Source organism: Ornithodoros turicata, chromosome 4 (assembly GCF_037126465.1).
Source record: "Ornithodoros turicata isolate Travis chromosome 4, ASM3712646v1, whole genome shotgun sequence".
In the NCBI taxonomy this organism is placed as follows: Eukaryota; Metazoa; Arthropoda; class Arachnida; order Ixodida; family Argasidae; genus Ornithodoros; species Ornithodoros turicata.
The window spans coordinates 16,406,922-16,428,644 of NC_088204.1; the positions used below are offsets into that span (position 1 = coordinate 16,406,922).

The 21,723-nt window shown below is 45.9% G+C and overlaps 1 protein-coding gene across 3 annotated transcripts in view; it reads right to left on the bottom strand.

The window, feature by feature from the left end:
• Nucleotides 1-299: 299 nt before the first annotated feature.
• LOC135391198 (Krueppel-like factor 1) overlaps nucleotides 300-21,723 on the bottom strand; it is a 101,049-nt gene continuing 79,625 nt past the window's right edge. For 2 of the 3 annotated variants that reach the window (XM_064621349.1, XM_064621350.1), the window contains one exon: nucleotides 300-2,693. In XM_064621349.1, coding sequence (XP_064477419.1) covers nucleotides 1,563-2,693 — 1,131 coding nt within the window. In that variant the 3' untranslated portion in view covers nucleotides 300-1,562. The remainder of the gene's footprint in view (nucleotides 2,694-21,723) is intronic. The other variant, XR_010421889.1, reaches the window with a different exon arrangement.

Sequence of the window (21,723 nt, forward strand, 5' to 3'; positions counted from 1 at the left end):
CCAGTTTTGCAGCTTGAAACCAGAGTCACCACAGCGGAGAAGGGCCTAAGGATAAGGTTCTGTTTTCTCAGTATACTTCGTGAAACAGCAAAGACCATTGTTGTCTAAAAGAAGCATTGATACCCTGCACGGGCACTGAAACGTGCATGGTCCTCATTCGAAAGTACACCAACGTTTTTAAGCCAGGAGACAGACCTGACAAAGTGTGGACGTTTTTGGAACCTTGTATGTGGACGAAAATATGGAGGCGTTGTTCCCTAGCTAAATTTCTACTCTACAATTCACGAAGGAACTGTACCAATGCTTCGATAGCTTTATACGAAATATATCTTAGCTTTCACGTTGCACATACATCTTGTTACTGTACAGCTATATACCTTGCACATTGAAGAAAGATTTTCCCACAAAAATTCTTAAATATTTTGCGCCTATCATGTGCGCTGACTGATCAATTCGTATAACATCTTCTGTCATGTAATCTCGTATACAGGCACTATAGCAGATCACGTGCACACACTAAAATCGCGAGCAGAATATAATCGAACAAAGGTCGAACGCTTTACACAATAAAATATCTCATCTCTGCAACAAAATATGCTTCCTTTCCTATGAGAAAGCTCAATAATTACACACAACTATCAACGACATGAAACGGACGCGCAACATTGGAAACGGAGACCTGCAAGAAAGCCATATAAACAAAACAGGTGCGTTAAATGTACACGCTTAGATAGCATAGGCTAGACGAACGAACGCACAAGTACCTTCAGACATCACACTGAGGGGCGTGATCAGAAAGACTGGGATAGGACGAGAGTTGTCACTTTCTCATACGGGTTATTTTTGTCTGTCAAGCACCGTGACAGTGCCAACTGTCGTCACATATCCACGAAGACGTTTCGGAATGTGCTTTTAGGCCCTTTCACACGTCCCCGAGCCCCGTAGGTTCCAATGGGTCAGTTTTGCCTCCGTTAAAAACAGGGAGGAGAAAAAAGTTCGTGTGAGACAGGCCTTAGTCAGTACGTTTCCCGTGGGAAATCTTCACTTTCAGGCGTTCTTATACTGCTAGAAAATACTTACTCTAGCAAAGGATTGCCGTTGCCTTACTTCGTTTCCAGTTTTAGTACCATGGGGTCTTCCAATGCGACGCACTCTGGCAGTGCAGCCATGGAACGACTGCTCACGAAGGAATTAACCGAGATTTGTGTAGGTGTACTGTGGCTTATGGCTATGTTCTGGGGCAACTGGGATTCGAGAGCGAACCTGCTGCCAGAAAAGACGAGCTAGACGGCACAAGACTAAGGCACACACATATCTTGATAAAGCACTAACGACAGCAAAAGAAAACAAGGCATCATCTGTAAAGGCAAGCACTGTTTTTGTACCAGTTCCGCAGAGTTCTGACGCACACCAACAGTTTATTTGTTTGGAATGATGACAGAACCATTAAGGCCTATGCGTTCCTGTAACGGGACAGTTCACAACACGGTTTGGAGATCTGTCTGCGAACACTCCCGCGATGATAGTCAATAATAATTATATAGACACTTTGGAGAAGAGCCTCACACCGAAGTATGCCTCTTCATGTGCAAGGACAGGTGATCTGAACGCGAAAACGCTCGTTCACACAGTCGACATTGAAACGGTCGGTCCCCGGTGTGCTTCCGGTAGTGCCTCGTGAGTTCGTCGGAACGTGCAAATTTCCATCCGCACTCCTTCCAGTTGCACTGGTACGGCTTCTCACCCGTATGCGTTCTCAGGTGGGCCTTGAGATGAGAGCTCTTTGTGTAGCTCTTGCTGCACCCCGGGTGTGAGCAAGTGTGAATGGTCACTTTCTTCCTGCCCAGCGTCCGCCGGCACTTCTTGTTGTTGGGGCTGAGCGTTGGCGACGAGCGACAGAAAGGGTCTCCCATGCTTCCCATCTGGACTTCGGACGGAATGGGCGAGAAACGCGCAGGTTGGTTGACCAGGTTGCTTCCGGCGTTTAGAAGGTCCGCTAACCTCGGCGACGACGGTGGCGTTACCATTCGCAAGTGTGGAGGAGTGTGTGTTAACGCTTGCGGCGATGGTTGCTGGTAGGAGGTCGGTGCTGTCATCTGATGTAAGGACTGCAACTTGTACGATGAATCTAGAAGCTTTTGAACCAACTGGCTGTGCTCTGGCGACGCGGGGGGCGACATTTGACTTGAGGGGGGTACTTGTACTGCGTTGGCGCCCGGGTAACCGTTCCAGGTGGAATTGTACGTGAAGCAAGGTGCTTCCAGTTTGACGGACGGCGTCTGATACGTGGGCGCTGTCGTCGTCGTCGTCGTCGTGGCGTTCATCCCAGGGTTGGCGTACGTCGATTGTGCGGGTTCCGGTTCTGTGGCGTAGGTTTCCTCCGGGTAGAGCGCAGCGCTGTCGGAGTTCAGCATCAGGTCAAAATCGAGGGTGACAAAAGCCGGTTGGCCCATGGTCGAGTGGTCAGGAGGTGACTGTTGGTTATGTGATATGCTTGGGGTGTTGGGTTTCGGTGATGTCAGTGCACTCGCCAGGATACCTCCCGCCACCGGAGGTCGGACGGGCGCCTCCTGTTGATGACCTCGACTTCGCGGGAGTTGGCCACAGGTCCTGGACGGTGGAGAGTGCTTGTGCGAACCGTGCTCTCGCGGAGAGATGTCGCCCAACAGGACGCTCTCGATGTCCTGCCACACCTGGAACACACAAAAGAGACGACACATTGGAGAGCGGCATATGATCAACCAGGTTGCAGTCGCCACTTAAGATGTCACGCACGGATTCGTATTCACCTTGCTTCGTAACATTCGCGACTGCATTACCCATTCTTCGTAATATCGCTACACAAAATCTTAAGCTGCTCCAATAGAAGCCGCTCGCAATTTCATTAGCATTACCTCCTTTGTGCTACGCGAACACGTCCAGTCGGTCCCCCTTCACTACGGGGATCAGCGCGCTCTCTTGACCTCGAACGGCTTCCGTAGGAAAACTGTCACGGCTCCGCAATGAAAATAAAACCTTCCATCTGAACAACACGCATCTTCGTGCGCGATGCATTGACTTCAAAGTGGAGCACACGAATGTGTGTCTTCCACCGCAGCTTCGTTCTCTCAGTTCCGGTGGACATCAGTGCCTGCTAGACTGTCATTGATATTCCGCAGGTGGCTCGTTGAATCCCAAGCCGTGCCTCGTTTAATATTCCGGATGCAGTGAAGCGATATCGCGGCTCCTTCTCGCCGTTGCACCAGCGTTTTGCTTCACGTCTCTACCAGTGGAAAACTGTCTCAATTAGAGCGGACACCATTAGCAGGACGAGACCTCCAAGGCGTGCAAGAGCGAAGTGACTCCGATATTAATGTGCCTATAAGGATCGGATCGGTTTGCTTGCCTATAGCGCATAGATATATAAATAAGGGGAATAGAGATATAATTGTCAAGCGTGGGTCGCCTGTTGAAAGGGTGGTGCGATTGAAGAGATGGGGGGAGGGGGGGAGGGATAGACAAGCGGATTGCCCGTGATGTGAAGATTGATCGGGGAATGGCTCATGCACGTGTAGGTTTGGCAAGGGTGGCTAGCGCTCTTTTACGAGTAGATAACTATAGATACGAATGCCAAAACTGGAAGCGCGGTGGGACCGACGACATTTTTATTGCGACCGAGTCATCAAGGTGCGGTTTGTGGGAGTTCGATGCCATGAGCGCGACTAAAAGAAGAAGTTTGAGAGCTATATTCCCTCCCTTTCGTCTTCTGTACTTTCTCTGTCTGTTCTTTCGCACCGGAGGGAAATGAACTTTCTATAGATTGACAGATGCAGTGGCAGTAACCGGAAGGGCTTTATGTCCACAAGTGGATTTAGAATTTCATAACGTAAAAGTGCTAAAAACAGGACAAACACAAGACACGTACAACATCGAGCGCTCGATGTTGTGCGTGTCTTGTGTTTGTCCTGTTTTTAGCGCTTTTTATGAAAGTATGTCACCAACAAGCCCGAAGGGGTGTTTTAATTGATTTAGAAGTTATGACGAGACACAGGCGCCACTTTGCTAGAGCCCTATAAATCTTATCAGAAGTCATGTAATAAACCAATATTGTGCATAACAAAACAACGCATAATTAAAATATATATGCGAGGACCTATTCACTCTGCCCCGTCTCTACGCAACTGTGCTGCCGGTCCCGTATCCTGTACAAGGAACTTGTTAGTATTTGACACTAAGCCGCGTGAAGCTCATAGTTTTTACGACCGCTTGTAAACTCAGCACCACGCATACACGACTTGTTTGAATACGGGTCTAGGATGTGCATTAAGAGCTTCCCTCGGGCGCTTCGCATCGCCTTTAAGGATGTCTTGGCCGCAGATTTTCTTGCACGCAGGCTCCTAAAACGTGTTGCAGAAAATCAGGCAACGTCTGGGACACAATCTGGGACACATTATGCTTGTCCCAGATAGGCTCCTCCCCCTGTTTTGAACGAATCATGACACATATTGATATCATTCGGTATGGCGGTTGGCTAAGAGCGTTCTATGTGGCGAAGTTCTGTTTTAACGGTGTAGGACGCCATCTTGGTGGCAGGGTGCAAGTTTCTTATGCACTCTAAAAACTGAACTTCACCGCATAGCACGCTCTGCGCCAACCATTACAGCGAACGATAGGGTTATCGCTTCTGATTCGAAGACAAAGGGGGGGGGGGCGTACGCCATTTTGTGTCAATTTGGATATATGATAATAAACCTCTACCAGAGAAACGTCATCATGACGTTGGTAGACACACCGAAACCAAAACAGATCGGAAGGGGAGAGCTGGGTTCCACGAATGGGCGATTGTTCGTTGCCTCGTATTGAAAGAAAAGTAGGACCGAAGGTCGCGTCCTTTTCAGAGACCGTCGTAATCCCCTCAAGACCGTGGCTTTCGGGCTCGACCTTGTTCGCCACTAGCTTTGAACGTAGTTCAACTCTACCAAACTCGTGGCGCTGTCGAACATTATGACGTCATTTGTTTACAAACAGGTAGAGGTCTATATTGACACAAAAAGGCGTGCCTCTCCATCTCTCCTCGAATCAGAAGCGATAACGCCATCATTCGTGGCAATGGTTGGCGCAGAGCGTGCGGTTAAGTTCTGTTTTTAGAGTGTACGTATGCTGTCTTCCCAGTGGGCGGTCACCGAAGCCCTGCTCCGCCTCCTGCAAGATTCGGGCCTTGCGTCCGCGCCTATGACCGGGTTTTGCTGCGACATGTCGTGCCTGTGCTGCACTGATGATTTTCTTTTTCTTTTTCGTTTTTATGTTCATTTTGTGTTACTTTTTTTTTAAATAGCAAGCCGACATCTGCCTGGCTGACATTTCCTCTTCTCTTTCTTTTGCTACTCTTTCTATTAAACATACCCCCCCCCCCCCTCTTCCGCGACGGACATTCAATTTCGGTGTGCTGCGTGCTCTACCTATTAATACTATGCCTGCTATGCTATGGCCTGCTGGCAGCTATGATCATGAGCGATCGCTCATGATCATAGCTGTCTCGCGACATAAAGCCGCGAAATATTATCAACTATCCTTGCGATCTCTAATGAATGAAGTGGATCTTGAAATAATATTCGAGACTTAGACCGGTTCTGAACAGATTGTGCTTCGGTAAGTGATTTTGAAAGCTTACTCATTATGGAGAAATAAGGTTTTTGTATATCGTAATAAAAAGCGTGCAGAGTTTTGCTTTGATAGCTTCACCTGCCACAGTTACATGTCTTTCACATAAATGCAATCATAGTCATGCAAATATGAAGTGAAAAGAAAAATGAATATTAAAGCAGAGATCACATAAATACGATGTTGATGTTGGCGAAAAAATAACAACAGCAACCAACAATACATGCGCTGGCGATGAGACGGGGGTGTTTCAAATAAAAGGGAGAGATAGATAGCGTAAATATGTCTTTCACATTGACAATCAGTCTTAAGAGTGTAAACCGTATTCCTAATAACATGTTATTTTTAAGCGCGTCGTATGTTGTGGTAAAGCAGGAGCATCAATTATACCACGTTCGTCTCTGGGTATGCGCAAGCTGCACTCACACAATCTATACATGGTTACCTGCACAATTCGTGTGAGAGAGAAAGAGGGTGAGAAGGATGGCACCTGTAGTGCACTATTACGGCTGTTACAGCTTTTGTTGGTACAAAGCAAGAACTGCAAATATCTCCAGAATTGCTCTTTCAAGTATCCTCTTCCCAATTTTTTTCTTATTTTTTCAAGAAACAACCACATGGACAGTCAATGCTCTAACCAGCAGAAGATATGGCCGACAGACAAATGTACAAGTTTTACGACCAATTAGGCGTGCATGCATACTTGGAGCCAGAGCAGCCACCCTGCCTTATATGGACAAAATGACACTGTATGCAGGTTAAAGATACGGAGGAGCGTTTCGTAATTAATACATGCACGCCGGACCTTGTTCACTAAAACGCATAAATTATGACGAAGAAAGGCTAATAGTTAAGCCCCTACCCGTAGGGGCGCTGTTGCCAACGGAGAAGAAGGGGTTATAAATATTGCGAGACGCTAATCGCCTGAAACGTGACTCGGAACACAGCTTTGGGTGCACTCCTTTGGAAGGAAGGGAAAATGTACTTTCGAAACGCCAGGGGCCCGCGCCAGATATTGTCCCGCGTCGCATCGCTTTATCCTGTGCCGTAATTCTTCTTGTTTTGCGTAGGAATGGAAGAGAATAATAACGCTAGACGAACGCAAATATGGGCAAAGGAAAGGAAGTAGAAGAACACTTCCTTTCTTTCTCTCTGACCCGAAATGCAAATTGGGCGAAATTGACGCGAGCTTCCCACGTTCACATTTAAATTCTCTCGGTATGCGTGCTTTTTCCTTCTTGTGCCTTTGCGATATTCGGCATTTTCCATTGGGTCTAGCCTAGGTTAGACTTTACGTAGGCTAGCTATTATTAGCTAGCTCTATACTCTACGCTAGCTTGGCGGAGTAGTTAACGTGCTGGCCATGTCACGTCGAGACTGGGAGATACCCGGGTTCGAATCCCGGTGCCGGCTGTGCTGTCTGGGGTTTTTCTTAGAATTTCCGCAGACGTTGCTCAGACATATGTTGGCGCAGTTCCCCCTGAAGTCAGCCCAGGACGCATGCTAAACTCCACGTCTCCTTCCTGATGACCTCTCTCCATCCGTCCACGTCTGTACGCCACTCATAGCATAGCTGCTTCGCGGTGCAAGCACTGAATTTAAAAAAAAGACGATGAGATGCATGCTGCAGTGTCAAACGCCGTCGAGAGACCGGCGAAGACCGGCGAATAGCACTAAAAGTATTAATCAAAAGAAAGCGAACGAAAGAAACGGCCATCAATAAACAAAATGTGTACAGGAAAGGGAAAGTAACGTAATTCCTACCACGCGCACGGAATAAAATCAACATGTTATAGTACTCGCGTCAGGGAAAAGGTAAAAAAAAAAAGAGAGATTTCGATCGGTAAACAAACAAATCATTTTACGGCGTCACCCTTTATCAGGAGGCGTCATCTGCAGACTGTTTACGCTTGGCTGAGCAAATAAATACGGAATCCAGCAAGTTGTGATACAAACTCGAAGGGTGTCACGTCATCTGAACCTTACGTGTACGTATGTGTTATGCCCGTTGGGCTTACATTCCAGCCAATACAGGCTGTAAAGACGAACGGGAAAACGGTACGTTAGCCAGCGGGACTGCAAGTTTTGGCGTTTGTTCTATTCAGTTGAACTTCACCGATTTTTAAACAGCGCCATAAAAGTCGCGGTCTCTAGACTGGTATTTGGATAGCGTCACTTATCTCGGATACACTTTGATACTCCCTTTCATTCAACCGACCTGCATGTATGAGATAAAGCTCACTAACTCCAGTTTCCGTCAGGGACCAAGAAACTTCGTAATGAAGAACTCAACCACGCACAACTACTGAAGGTACTGGAAACAACGACTACTACTAACCTTACCTGGTTCAGACACACGTGCTCAAAGTCCTCGTCTTTAGATATACTGTAGGTGGGAACGCATTAGGCAGTTTCAGAATAATGGCACCAAAGACGTTAGGGGTCGCCACTGCGCATGCCCAGAACCCAAATAGTGTTTCGCGCAATGCGCAGCGACGACTCCTTACTACTTAGATCAGCGGAGTCCTAAAATACTGGGGTACTCCCTTTTAAAACTGCCTATTATTTACGTGGAAACGAAGAACGGTGAACATTCCCTACTTCGCCACCCGCTTCTAAGGCCAAAATCATCTGATTGGTTAGCGCGAGGTATCTGAGCCAACCAATCAGATGTTATCTGTGTGATTTCCTTTTTCCGTCTATACCTAGCGTGTAACAATTTCGTCACTCGTGAGTAAGCTCTTGTCTTGTCTAGTCTACTAGCCCACATACACACACGCACATACGTTGGACGATGATGAGGTGGGCGATTCACCGCCGTTGTGGCGGTACACTGCCCCATCGCTCTTGAACGAATGAGGAGATGATGATGTACTTTTAAAGATCTGTCGCCAGCCCGGTGGAGCGCAAGATCTCTGCAAGAACACGAAACGCATTGCATCTGGTGGGTAGCGTTCGACCACGGTCCGAGAATCTTGGCAAGGTCGGCCGGCGGTTGGTCGGTACGTCGCAAACGAGTTTCCATGAGAATACGCTCTTGGTGATGCTGCCCACAAGCCAGGATGATGTGGTGGAGATCGCCGTGCACTCCACATATGGGGCAGAGGGAAGACGAGGTCGAGCCGAGACGGTGTTTGAAGGCACACTTGCAAAGGCAACGTTCAGCCACCACATGCGAAGGCTTCATTGCGGGAATGTCTGTACACTGTTAAAACAGAACTTCACCACATAGCACACTCCTAGCCAACCATCATACCGAATGATATCATTCTGTGTCATGATTTGTTCAAAACAGGGGGGAGGCGCCTATCTGGGACAAGATATTCTGTCCCCTGCAGATAGGCGCCTCCTCCCATTTTCAAGAAATCAATGCACAGATTGATATAATTCGGAATGATGGTTGGCTAGGAGTGTGCTATGTGGTGAAGTTCTGTTTTAACAGTGTAGGAGCCGTGTCAATATGCTCGACGACGCAGCACTAGTTTCATCTCACGACCCAAGCAACACAACGTCTTTGCGCAATATTGACTTGATATTGACAGTGTTGTCCACTAGTGGACCAATATTCGACCAGTATTAGCATATTGAGGCAATGTTAGGCCAAGATGGCCATTACGTTTTATGCATATTAGGTGGTCGCAACAGAGCCGAGTTGGTTTTCCTCGCATGACTAGACAGCCTGTACTATAGCAGAAGGTTTGCGAAAAGCGTGGGTTTCCTATCTCAGCCCCATATAATGCCACTTACATAAGGGCTGCACGATAACCTCGATAAGCCACCTCTGAAGTATGCGTAATTGGAACGGTGCAAATGATTGCAAATTCCATCTCAACCGGCTGCAAGCGAACCCTATCTGATTCCTCAGGTGAATCGACCGTCGTGATTGGCTGGTTCGTCTTCCCGACAAAAGTGTCGTCCCGCATTCATAAAAAGGCCGATAATCTTTCTTTCTTTCCACAGCGTTGCTACCAGTGGGGAAAAAAAGTGAAAAAAAAGAAAGAAAAGAAATCTGTCCTATAGCTGTGCGAAGAAGGAATGTGGCGGTCGTTTCGATGGGGTTGCAAGAACGGCAGAAAGAAAAAAACGAAGATGATTGGGCAAGCGTATGAACAAGCGTAACGCAAGACTTTAACGTTGTCATGATTTAAAGGTAACGCAAAGCAGGAGACGTGCAATCTAAGAAAATCTTCCATGGTTTGAGCAATCAGTTGGTGCCGTCACAATGTTCTTCCCAACTGCAGTCAGTTTCTTTTTTTTTTTAGAACATTAAAATGGAAAGTTGACACGAATTGCGTAATGCCCGTCATGTACGGCAGCAAAACTATATCGCATGCACATAGCACTGAGTCTAAAACGAAAAACAAGTCGGCTGCGTGGCTAATTGCCATCAGGAGCAGCTCCGTAACTACATACTCCGTGTTGGTAACGTTCTCGCTGTTGCTTGACCAATTGGGGATTATTTGTCGCCAGATGTCGATGCGAGCTCTTTTATTGCAATTCTGCTAGCCAATCAGAGCGCTCTGTCGCATGTTTGCATGCAACAAGCTGTTAAACTTCACCATCAACGTAAACCCTGCTTTGCGGCGCCTTTAGACAATTTCGACGTCCCAAGCAGTACAACGTTTTGGCCCAATATTGGCTCGATGCTGGCAATACTGGCCAACTATTGGCCCAATATCGGCGACATCAAGCCAATATTGGGTCCCAGATGTTGTGCTGCTTGGGGTTGAAATTGAAAGTAACTGCCGACTGTAGCGACCTCTGCATTATCTTCTGAAAGCTTATTTTCTTCGTTCACGTCATATGCGATCAAATACAAGACCTGTGAGCAGAAGAGAGAAAAAATAAAAAAATAAACAACGCGAAGCGTTACAATGGCTGTTGAGCAATGAGTTTTTACTCCTCTGTTTGTGCAGGCGCCAATGACGAGAACGTCAGAAAGTAGTAATTCAATGTTTGAGAACGTGTCGTGTTGTCGTTTTCTGTTCCGTGTCTCAGGTTTTATCGTCGTTTTACAATTTAACAGCTCGCCTGCACCCTTGCACTTCTGCCACTAGTAATTCAGTTGTCTGCTCCGAAACCCCAGAGAGGTAGTAAGCAGGTGGTTCATAAGCATCTCGAGGTGAGAAGAGTACTGTACAATTAATCATTAATTTTCTATTATCTAATATAATCGTATCGCGAAACTTCCTACACACGCAAGATATTAACGTTCTTGTAAGAAAAAAGGAATAGATTACAGGTTCGAGTTCGCTAGATTGCAATTATACTTGATCAATAAAATACACCCCAATTACTCCCACTTCTACTCCTCATGCAGTTACTCCCAATGTTAGATCATTGACCGTGAAATTTATTCCCCGACACTCCGAATAATTCCTAAACTTCGCGAAAACATGCGCGCATTTTATGCCGAGAGGGATTAAGCGCACATTGCACCAATTTTTCAGTCGAATTTTTATGTGTAAATACGAATGGTGGATTGTACAGATTTTCAGCAGTTTGACATACTTGTAACGATAGTTTGCACGTACACTCTTAGATATTAACTTCACCGCATAGCACGCTTCTAGCCAACCATCATCTCGTTGTTCATAATTGTCACAGAAAGGCGTACGCCTCCCATTTTCAACAAATCAGGGCAGATAACGAGATGATGGTTGGCTAGGAGCGTGCCATGCGGTGAAGATCATTTTTAAGAGTGTAGAACATTTACGCTGTGTTAGTGCAAAGGAAAGTGTAATATTTGGGCAGTTACTTGTGTGATTGATAATGATGTTAACAAAATATTCTGAACAGCACACATTGTCATAGTTGAACTATTGGTAACGTGACTAATAGCATAGCTGTGGCAATACATTTGCTGCTCAAGAACAAAAATTACTGCTTCATTTTTCCGTTTAGAGTGTTGTTCTCGAATTCTGTGGCTGAATCAATGGAATAACTTCACTCTTAAAACAAAAGCTTCACCACATAGCACGCCGAAGGCCAACCATTCTCCAGAGTGATACCTCCATCGCTCTTGATTTGTGGAAAGCGCGAGGCGTACGCCTTTTTGGGACAATTAACATTTCTGCATAAGTGTCACAAAAAGGCGTACTCCTCCCGTTTTCAACAAATCATGGCAGATAACGATATCATTCGAGATGATGGTTGGCTAGGAGCGTCCTATGCAGTGAAGTTCATTTCTAAGAGTGTATGTCTGAAAGCGTCTGAGGAAAACCCAGGAAATATGAACTGCACCACATAGCACGCAACTTGTCAACCATCATCCCGAACGACATCGTTCTCTCCCCTGATTTGTTGAAAACGGGAGGAGTACGCCTTTTTTGTGACAATTATGAATAGCATAAGTGTAACAAAAAAGGCGTACGCCTCCCGTTTTCAACAAATCAGGGCAGATAACGATATCATTCGGGATGATGGTTGGCTAGGAGCGTGCTATGCGGTGAAGTTCATTTTTAAGAGTGTATGCCGGCACAGTTCCCTTAGAAGTCGGCCCAGGACGCACATTCCCCCAGGGCGTCAGTCGTGACGTTGCCCACCTCTGTGAGGCCGACAACGGCAAGCCCTTTCACCACCACCACCACCACCACCACCATCATATTTAAGAGTGTTCGACGGTGAATAGACAAGCTCAACGTCCGGACAACCTTCTAGAGCTGCAGACTTAGACATTCCAATAAATCGGTTATTGCTTCGCGCCGTTCAAGTATTCAGGAAGCTTTGCGAGCCAACGTTACTTAACTACACCCTATGTAGAACCATTAATAGGAATAATGACCAGCAGGGCGAAACTAACGTTATCACTAAATGGAGCATGGTCGATTCTGCTCGCGAGTTAGCTCTTCAATGACTGCGTCCTATCGGCACTTAATGACGCTACTCTTGTTGCTCGGGTTGAAAACTAGTAATACGTGACCTTCCTTCAGGGATGCATACATGCACGAGGCGTGGGAAGGGCTTTAAAGGTGAAGTGGAGGCAAATAATTGCCGCGTGGAGATTAAACGATTCAGGATAATTGCGGTGCGCTGCGACATCGTTGTCTGCAGAATGTCGCCATTTTTGGACTCGTGCACCATTTACGTAGCGGCGTTCGAATGCCAAAGTATGCGTTGACTGTTTTGCTTCGGTTTGGTGTGTCTGTGCTTTGGATGATCTCACCAAGAGGTGTGTTATTGTGTAATTGAACTGACGTGCATAAACCGCGGCTTTTCGGATAAATATGAAGAGGGAACAGTGCACGGGGTACCGTCGATAGAGCTCCGATCGATCAAATGCCTCACTGATCCCAATGGAGGTCTGTCAATATGGAAGCATCGAAGGATTAGATATCGATATGGCAACAGGTGGACTAATAACAGCAAGCTGGATTATCTTTTTTGTTGTGTTTTTGTTTGTTTGATGCCCGTGTTAAACAGCAGCGAGGCTTGGCGCATGTAATAATAGTGTATAATAATAATAATATGTAACAATAGTGCGTGAGAGATTCAGAAGGCGCGCGTTGCACGCTACAACTTAAAGCCCACCAAACAGTTTTGCAGGCATTTTCTCTCCTGCACACAGCAAGCTGAACAACAACTACAAAAAAAAATTAAGAAAATAAGAAAAAGAAGAGGAGGGAAAGATGGACGAAGAAGAAATCACGTTGCCCAACAACATAAATGATGAAGGGGAATGAATAGTAATAATCGTCATCGTTATCGTCATCTTTATCTGGTATCCTCGCGCGGTCATTCTGCGGCAAATCATCGTACACTTAAAAACGTCGCACAAGTTCTCCAGCCTCGCTTAATTTCCGACCTAACAATATACATATAAAAGGTCGGGCTGTTCAAGCCGCTTTCTTGCGTCGTCTCGACGATTTGTCGCGCTACATAAACTATACAAGAACGATAAAAAAGAAAAAAGAAAACTAAAGAAGAAACGCATAAGTAGGCAGCGTGTAGCCCAGTACGGGTGCTTGCGAAGTCCAATTAAACGAACTATCCCCGACAAACTTTTTTCTTTCTCGTTAATTTCATCTTTCTTTATCAGCAGACAGAGCCTGTGCGCTGCCGATGTATACAATAAATTCTTCGGCTGTCTGCGCTGGAGTAGGAATATAATTTATTACATAAGGCGCGCAGCAGTAGGCGCATCACGTCTTTTTGTGTAGGCTCTTACAGGACAAGGGCGCCGATAGGATCAGTAGTAGCCATCGGTCATACATTTTCCTTTTTAAAGAAAAAAAAAACGCTTCTTCCTCCTGGTATATAGGGTCGAGATTAAGGCCGCGGCAGTCGTGGTGTAATACAAAGTGAACCGTTGGTGAACATGAAAACGTGGGGTACCGACAGGATCTAACAAAAGAGAGAAGAAAGTTTCAGGTGCGTCGTACGCTATCGCCTTGATACGCTATCGCCTTGCGTACGCCGGTGGTCCTGCGCACGCGCCAAACATAAAGAGAGCTTCGCGTTGATCGCAGAACCACCAATGTCTTCCCTTATGTACTCAAAGGCGATAGCGTACGACGTACTAAAAGTACTCCAGTGCTAGCATAGATCATTGATAGCGCCACCATGAAGCTACCGCGCCGACTGGAACCAATGGCTACGTGCGTGACCCAGTATCTTATCCGTCGATTGGGTGCGGGGATAGGGCACTTCGCAATCCACGTTACTAACAGTCTGCTATCACCAATAACACTTTGAGAATACTTTAAGGATCGTTACACTCTTAACATCGTTAGAACAACTGCTAAAAGAGGGGAGTGCTTCGTTGAGGCATTATAGACGGATATTGCTATAGACGGAGCAGACTTGTACGTATTTGGAGTATTGTATTTAAAATACTGTATTTTAAATACAATTTGCGGTATTTTGGTACGCATGATGTGAAATAAATAACATTTTAGAAAAATATCTCCGAATTGGCACCAGCGGCCAAGTGATCTTTCGATTACATCGATGTGTGTGGTTTCCAGAACCGGGAAACAGTCCTATCATTTTATAAGATTAGATTCCGAACATCGATGTTCTACAGAGTAATGCTGAAAATGGTAACGCACAATTAGTGTTTTATCTGCACCTCGTACAATCGTCTTGACCTTACCCAGGAAGCACAAAATATTGGACCCATATTGGCTGTGCATTGGCGATACCGGTCCAATATGGGACCCGTTTTGCCAGGATTTCCCCCATATTGGATCAAACTTGGCAATATGGGCCAAGTTGCCCATATTGCCATATTGCTAAGTTTCAACCCAATATGGGGAAAATGTCGGCAATATGGGCCCCATATTGCCCGTGTGCACCCCATATTGACTGAAAATGCAGAAAATGGGACGTACCCGTATTGGCACTTGTGCCAAAACTGCCCAATCAACACAGCAATTGAACGTTGAAGCGTGTGAAATACCCAACTCAATACGTCGTTACATCCCACAACTTCCCGCAGATGATACACATTGTTCGAAACAGTCAAGATATCTGGCAATCCCACCGTAACATACACTGCGACTCAACAACTCAACTTTCTACTTGATGCAAACAGCCGCCATCTTGCCTCGCGATGCCAATCGGTCGAATCAACTGAGAGCGAAATCACGCGTCCATGCGCTGTACTCGGATCGGATGTTTCATTCGGGCTAAAATGTCGCTGTTTTCTATAATGACAACGGAAGCGGCGGAAGTAAAAAACACAATGCTTGATAGGTCTGTAATGATAGGTGCTTTCAAGTTACTGCAGGCAGTGTGAGTTACTGAGGCGTATGTCCGTCACCGTCACGAAAGTGCTTCGCTGCGTTGAGCAAGACAGGCATCTGTTCTTTGTTTTTGGGACGAGGCAGTGTTGTTTTTTCTTAACGTGATGCCACGTACAGAAAAATAAAAAAAAATATCATTACCGTTATTACTGGATATTATACCGGATAATGCTTTATTATTATCCAGATTCATCGTTGGCGTTATCACAAAAAAATTGGCGCGATATGGGCAATCTGGGCTTGCCAATATAGCCAGCCAATATTGGTCCGGCTGCACTTTTCATGTTGGACCAATATTGGCAGCCCATATGGGGCCAGTATTGGACCAATACTGGTGTGCTGCCTGGGACTGCTATTAGAGAGTTTTAGTACATCGTACGCTATCGCCTTTGCGTACGTAAGGGATAGCGTGGTGGTTCTGCGCATTGCGCAAAGCTCTGCTTGTGTCTTGTGCGTGCGCAGTACCACCAACGCTATCCCTTACGTACACAAAGGCGACAACGTACGGTGTACCAAAACTCACTATTTTTGTATTTTTGTTTTACGTTCCGCTGCCCTTCTTAGATCGAAATTGCGCTGCCGCACGGCCTATAGTGAGAATGATCCGTATTATTTTTCTTATTCTATACCGTTCGAAAAAATCAAAATATGTTAGAGCACCCGCGTATATAGTATATACTACTCTATTCAGGCTGGTTATATATTACTATAGGTATTTGTAATTAAGACTTATACGCAAACGGGGCACGCCAAGGTTCGTAGTCGAGGGAGGTCCCAGATATTGTTAGAGTCAGGTTATAGACATACTAACTTTTCTCTGCACGAAAAGCTGTAGACCATGTATCAGTTCGCGCTCTGCGTAACAACAGGTAATCAAGTCGCACGATTATTTCTTTATTTTTCTGTCCCCACAAGTATACGAAGCACTCATCCATTCATACTTTTTCCCACTGCTCCATTCATACTATCGAGCATTTTCTCACGCATTCGACCCCTTCGACAAACTCACCCAAGGTTACCCGTATAGTGCGTCCAATCGACAAAATTACGCCACCGCTACCAATACTGTATACATTCCCTATACACGCATAGGACACCGTGCAGGGCACCGAAGTAAGAGTTGCTCCATTTCCAAGCAATCTGTCTCCTCATTCCCGATAGGTATAATTTGAAGGCGATAAGCACCCAAGAATCGGAACGCGAACAATACCCGAGGTACCCGTCGCGAAGTCGTATAGTGCCGTCGAGCAATATACCGTCGTGCCCCTTTCTGGTAAAACTGCTTGGACACAATGGAGCCCTTGGAGACTGTGCTTCTGTGTCTAACGTGACAGTGATATTGCTACAGATACAACAGGTGGATAGCATGGCTCAGCGCGCAGCGGCTTCTCTCTTGATGGAAGTGCGCGTAATTACACCGCCTGATAGTTAACGTGGGATTACTTGAGTGCTCAGTGATCTGGTAGTGGGTCTTAACGAGGGAGGTATGTTAAGAGTGCATGTCTGGTTGACTGCTATAAAATTAGACATGGTTTTGCTCGCAAGTGTATAGTTTAATGGAAAACCAGTTCTGAACGTGGTAACGTGGGTAATTGTGTGTCTGGGCAGGTGAGTAAATCACAAGCTGGGAAGTGCTGGTTTACTGGTATATGCATGAGGCACCGCAATGCTTAGTTGGAAACGCATCAGACCGGTAGATCCAGCGTACAGTTCCGGTAAGAAAGAAATTTTCATGGGCTCTTTCCAGCAAGGAGAACCGGAGGAGAAGGAAATGTTGTTCTCCTGCTAACTAACGGGCAAAAAATGGGAGAAGTCTTGCACTCACAAGTGTATAAAATATTTAAAGAGATTGAAACATGTATTTTACTGAAAAACAAGCTTTCGGACGCAGTCCGACCTTCATCAGGTGCGATACATTGAACACTTGGTAAGCGAATGAAGAAAGCGATGTACAGTATAGGAGCGGTACCGGAGACAAAAACCGTTGAGAGATCTCAGGTGAGCGAACATGGTAAAGCAGACCGCTTCCAGCGGTCTTCTTTACCATGTTCGCTCGCCTGAGATCTCTCAACGGTTTTTGTCTCCGGTAACGCTCCCACTGTACATCGCTTTCTTTTGTATTTTCTTTTTCGCGCCCTCTGTCCTCTCTAATAAGAATTTGTATTTCCTCCTCACCACCTTCTTTGTCCCCTTTCTCTGATGTACATTAGTATAAATATCTCTACCAAGTGTTCAATGTATCGCACCTGATGAAGGACGGACTCCGTCCGAAAGCTTGTTTTTCAGTAAAATACATGTTTCAATCTCTTTAAATACTCATTTTATTCTCCTGCTAAGTTCGCTGGTACAGTACGTGCTTGCTAAACCTCTCTACCCAAGCAGTACAATATTTTGGCCCAATATATTGTAGGATATTGGTAAGTCCAATGTTGGGCCAGTATTTGCCAAGATTCTCCCGATATTCCCTAAATGTTTGGGGCGTTGGCCCATCATTCCCAAGACTGTCCCAATATTGGCTAAATGTCGTGTATACTAGCCCAACCTTTTTAAGGTTGTCCCAATCCTGGCTCATTATTGGGCATATTTGCCAAGTATTCTCCCAAGGGAATGTACCTTGAATCAGGGCCGGCGGAATCAGGGCCGGGGGCGAGTAAGGCAACCGCCTTAGGCCCCGCGCTTGCATAGGCCCCGCGCACGTAGCCCTCAACCAGGGATTACTTTTTTTTAAAATATCAAGTATGCACAGGCCCCGCACGCCCCTAGCACCGGCCCTGTCTGGAATATTGAAACCGTCATTAGTCTGCCAGTATATACTGACTTAGGTGGAAAACTGAAAGAATATGGCGATCGTACACAGCCAGAGCAGTAAGCAAGTGCTTTCAAAATGTCGACTGAATGTTCGGAAAATATATAGACAATATAGCATTCCGCACGTGTCCAACAGGCGTTTCGTTCATTTATTATTTTCTTTACCAAAGAAAACCTTCGGTATTTTCTTCCGTTCGTATAGTGTTCCGTACTTAGTTTAGAACATCTCTGTAAACTTAGCCATCTCTTGGGACATCATCTGCACACCGTGGCACAATCAGACACAAACAATAAAACGGCACGACAGCGACAATGGAACTGCGAGAGGAAATACAAGAGAGTACTTGATGCTCCGCGCCGCAACAGCTTCTCCGATCTTTTCTGCAAGCGCAGGTGCACTCGGCAACCAGCTTGATTCTGCCACGTGGCAGACGGATGCTTGTATACTTTCTACAGTTCCCTGATCTAAAATAAGACTGCAGAGACTTCCTCGCCCAAGTGTACATACCCTGGGGAGGCGCCTAATGTTCCTAATTGACTTTCAAATGGGAGCCCGGTTCATGCTCGCGCTTTATAGATTCCGACAGAGAAAAGTGGAGTGTGACAGCTCCTCCGTCCGTCCCGCTTCTTCGTTTGACTTTCCTCACTGAATTGCTTCTTTCGCGAATGGCCTTCTTTCGCACTATAGAACTGCTCCACAAGATGAGCTGCGCCTGGTATAAATGTCTCCAAGTGTACACACACACGAAAGTGCGTATACGTCTGGAGATGGAGAAGAATTACTGGTTTTCGAGTGTGTTAGACGTCCCAGACGTTTCGATGGGATCACAGGTGGATCCGGTTGCTTGGAGATATGTTGAGGATGTAGCTCTTCCAGAGGCTCAGAGCATATCAAGGACAGCGAGAATACGAAAAAAAAAAAAAAAACACTGGCAGATATGATACAAGTTTCATCAAATCAACGACAGCCATAGGACTGAAGGGTTAAAGAACAGTAAGGTGTGTCTCTCATGGTCACTGTATGTGGAGACAGTACAAGTGAATATACCATAAGGCACGTCCCTCAGAAAGACGTAGTCGAGGCAACCCCCATTTCTGCAGGTGGATTCTTGGGTAGATGCCACGAGGTAGAAATTGAGAAATTCTCGCATCCACTGGAGGAAGACACCGTTGCGCTTGCTGTCCACGTTGAAGTCACCGGCAAGGGTGACAGGATAGGTTCGTCCACTGGTGAAAGTTTAAGCCAGGAACGCATGTATCTTGGCAAGATAGCGCTTCTTCAAGCGCTTCTTCTCTTCTGTGTTTCGGCGACGCGACATATGGGACAAGATCTTCACGAAACTGAGACCCTTAACAGCTGTCGCTGTAAAATATATGTATATATATACTCATGGAACGATGCTACAGCACCACAGGACATGAGTTCCATGAGTATCTGTTTCTCTGCCTGCAGCCATAGAAACCATCTTAATCTGTAATTTTGAATTTCAAACACGTCTAGTGTCATTTACTTGTTTCTTTAATGGCTTTTTCCCCTCATTATATATATATATATATTTATATGCACAGAGGCTAATCACGAAATATATATGACCTTCTACTCTGCATTCATGGTTTGTTTGCTGCTAGCAAAAAGGAGCAGCACAAGTTAACAACAGAAGGTCGGCCGGTCCTGTGAATGCGAGGACACAGGGAACATCATGAGACAAGCTGTAAAGCAAAATATTTCGGAATCAGCCCCCCCCCCCCCCCCCGTTCTTTATCGAACAGCGAAACGGAATCAATCAAAGCACGTGAATATAGAGAAGACTGACGAGAGGAAGAAAAGCAAGGAGAAGTGCAAGGAACCGTCGAGACAAGTATCGAAGAGCAAGATCAACTCTCGGAACACTACAGAACTCGGACTACCCGTCACCTTTTTTTTTTTTTCAGCCTGTCAGTACTTGTTGCGAATCATTTACAGTACATGTTCAAGATCGTTCGAAATCACCATCGTATTTTTACTATTTTATTTATCCCCTGCTTACTGATCACCCTGTGTAGGAAAAAAAGAGAGAAACAGCTTGTGGTTATCTCTCTATATATCGTTATTTTCACCCGAAGCCCTGGTGCTGTCAACAAGAAATAGACTCATGGACTTCCCCTTTCCTAGATAGCAGTCTTCCGATCTTATTATTACGGCACACAAAAATAAATGTCAGCATTTGGCATTCGCTGCGACATCGGCATTGACAACAATCACCGTTCAGGCCACTCTGCAATCTTCTATCGCCTATTCTATATCGACTTGTCCTTCTGCAGCCATTATTACTCTTTTTACTCGCACGCATTCCGTCACGAATAGACCTTCGCCAAACAGGCAGCGCGGACGAAGAGTTTCAAGTGGGATGTTTAACACCTCCAACCGAAAAAAAAAAAAAAAAAGCAAGAAAGATGATTTGCACGAATGGCCCTGGACTTGATGGCAGTCTGCTCCGTAATAGCCAGGTCCTATTCGGAAGGAGAACGGCTTGTTATAGGCGTTATGATGGTGGACGAGTCGCGATAACAGTGATTCCGAACATAGGTGCACTTATTTGCACCTTTTTTTCTTATCTCCTGTTGCCCCAGGGAGGGAATAAATAACATCAATATATGCACACGGACGTGCGGGTTCTGGAGAGCGGTGAAGGTGGCTGTTGAACCGTTTGTTCCCTCAATGTCAGCCATATGCCACTGTTGGTCACTATACTGGAGATGCAGGAACTGGGAGGCTGGGAGGGTAGGAGGGCAAGAGGGGTCGTCCTTATGCCATACCGAGGTGATATGCAACGGACTATTACCTCGTGGAGGTCTGAATGCTCCTGCGCAGCACATCTCTGATCCATCTGGTGTTCTATTCGAGGTGCTTCAGCTGAAGCCCAAACATTATAATAAAAATTATGTTAAGAGAGGGGCTTCTGGTCAGAAGCCGATATTTCGAACGTATGTCTGTTGTTCTACCGGTTCCTGCAGAAGCGTCCACGCTCGAAATGTCGGCTTCTGGCCTGAGGTGTTAATTTACTGTCTTCGCATCGCTGGATCTTCCTTGTGTCAACACGCGTCGTAAAACTAGTCATTCGTGCATTTGTCACGCAATTAGGCCGACTTGACTGATACATCCGGAGTGCGGTTTCGAAAATGGTAGCCCTCGTAGCTGCGGGTGTGAGGGGTCATTCTAGCCGTTTATAAATCCCCCTAGAGCTCCTTTGTAGCACTGTGGGGATAACATGCAGAGGAGTATAGGAGAGTTTCCTTAGAGGAAATGCGAAACCGACCTGTACTTTGCGTCACTTTGCGTACTTTGTGTTTGTTATTCTCTGTCTCATTTTTCTGTTACGACTTCTGTCATTACATCCGTGCTGCCCAATCTCAGGGTTTGAGACATAGTAGTAACGTTCGCTGCCGGACTACTCTTTAGCCTGCACTGATGCCTCACCCTATATGTCCCCAACGGAAATGTACATACAAGGGGTTTGTATACTAGGCAACCAAATCGCTCGTGTGTCAT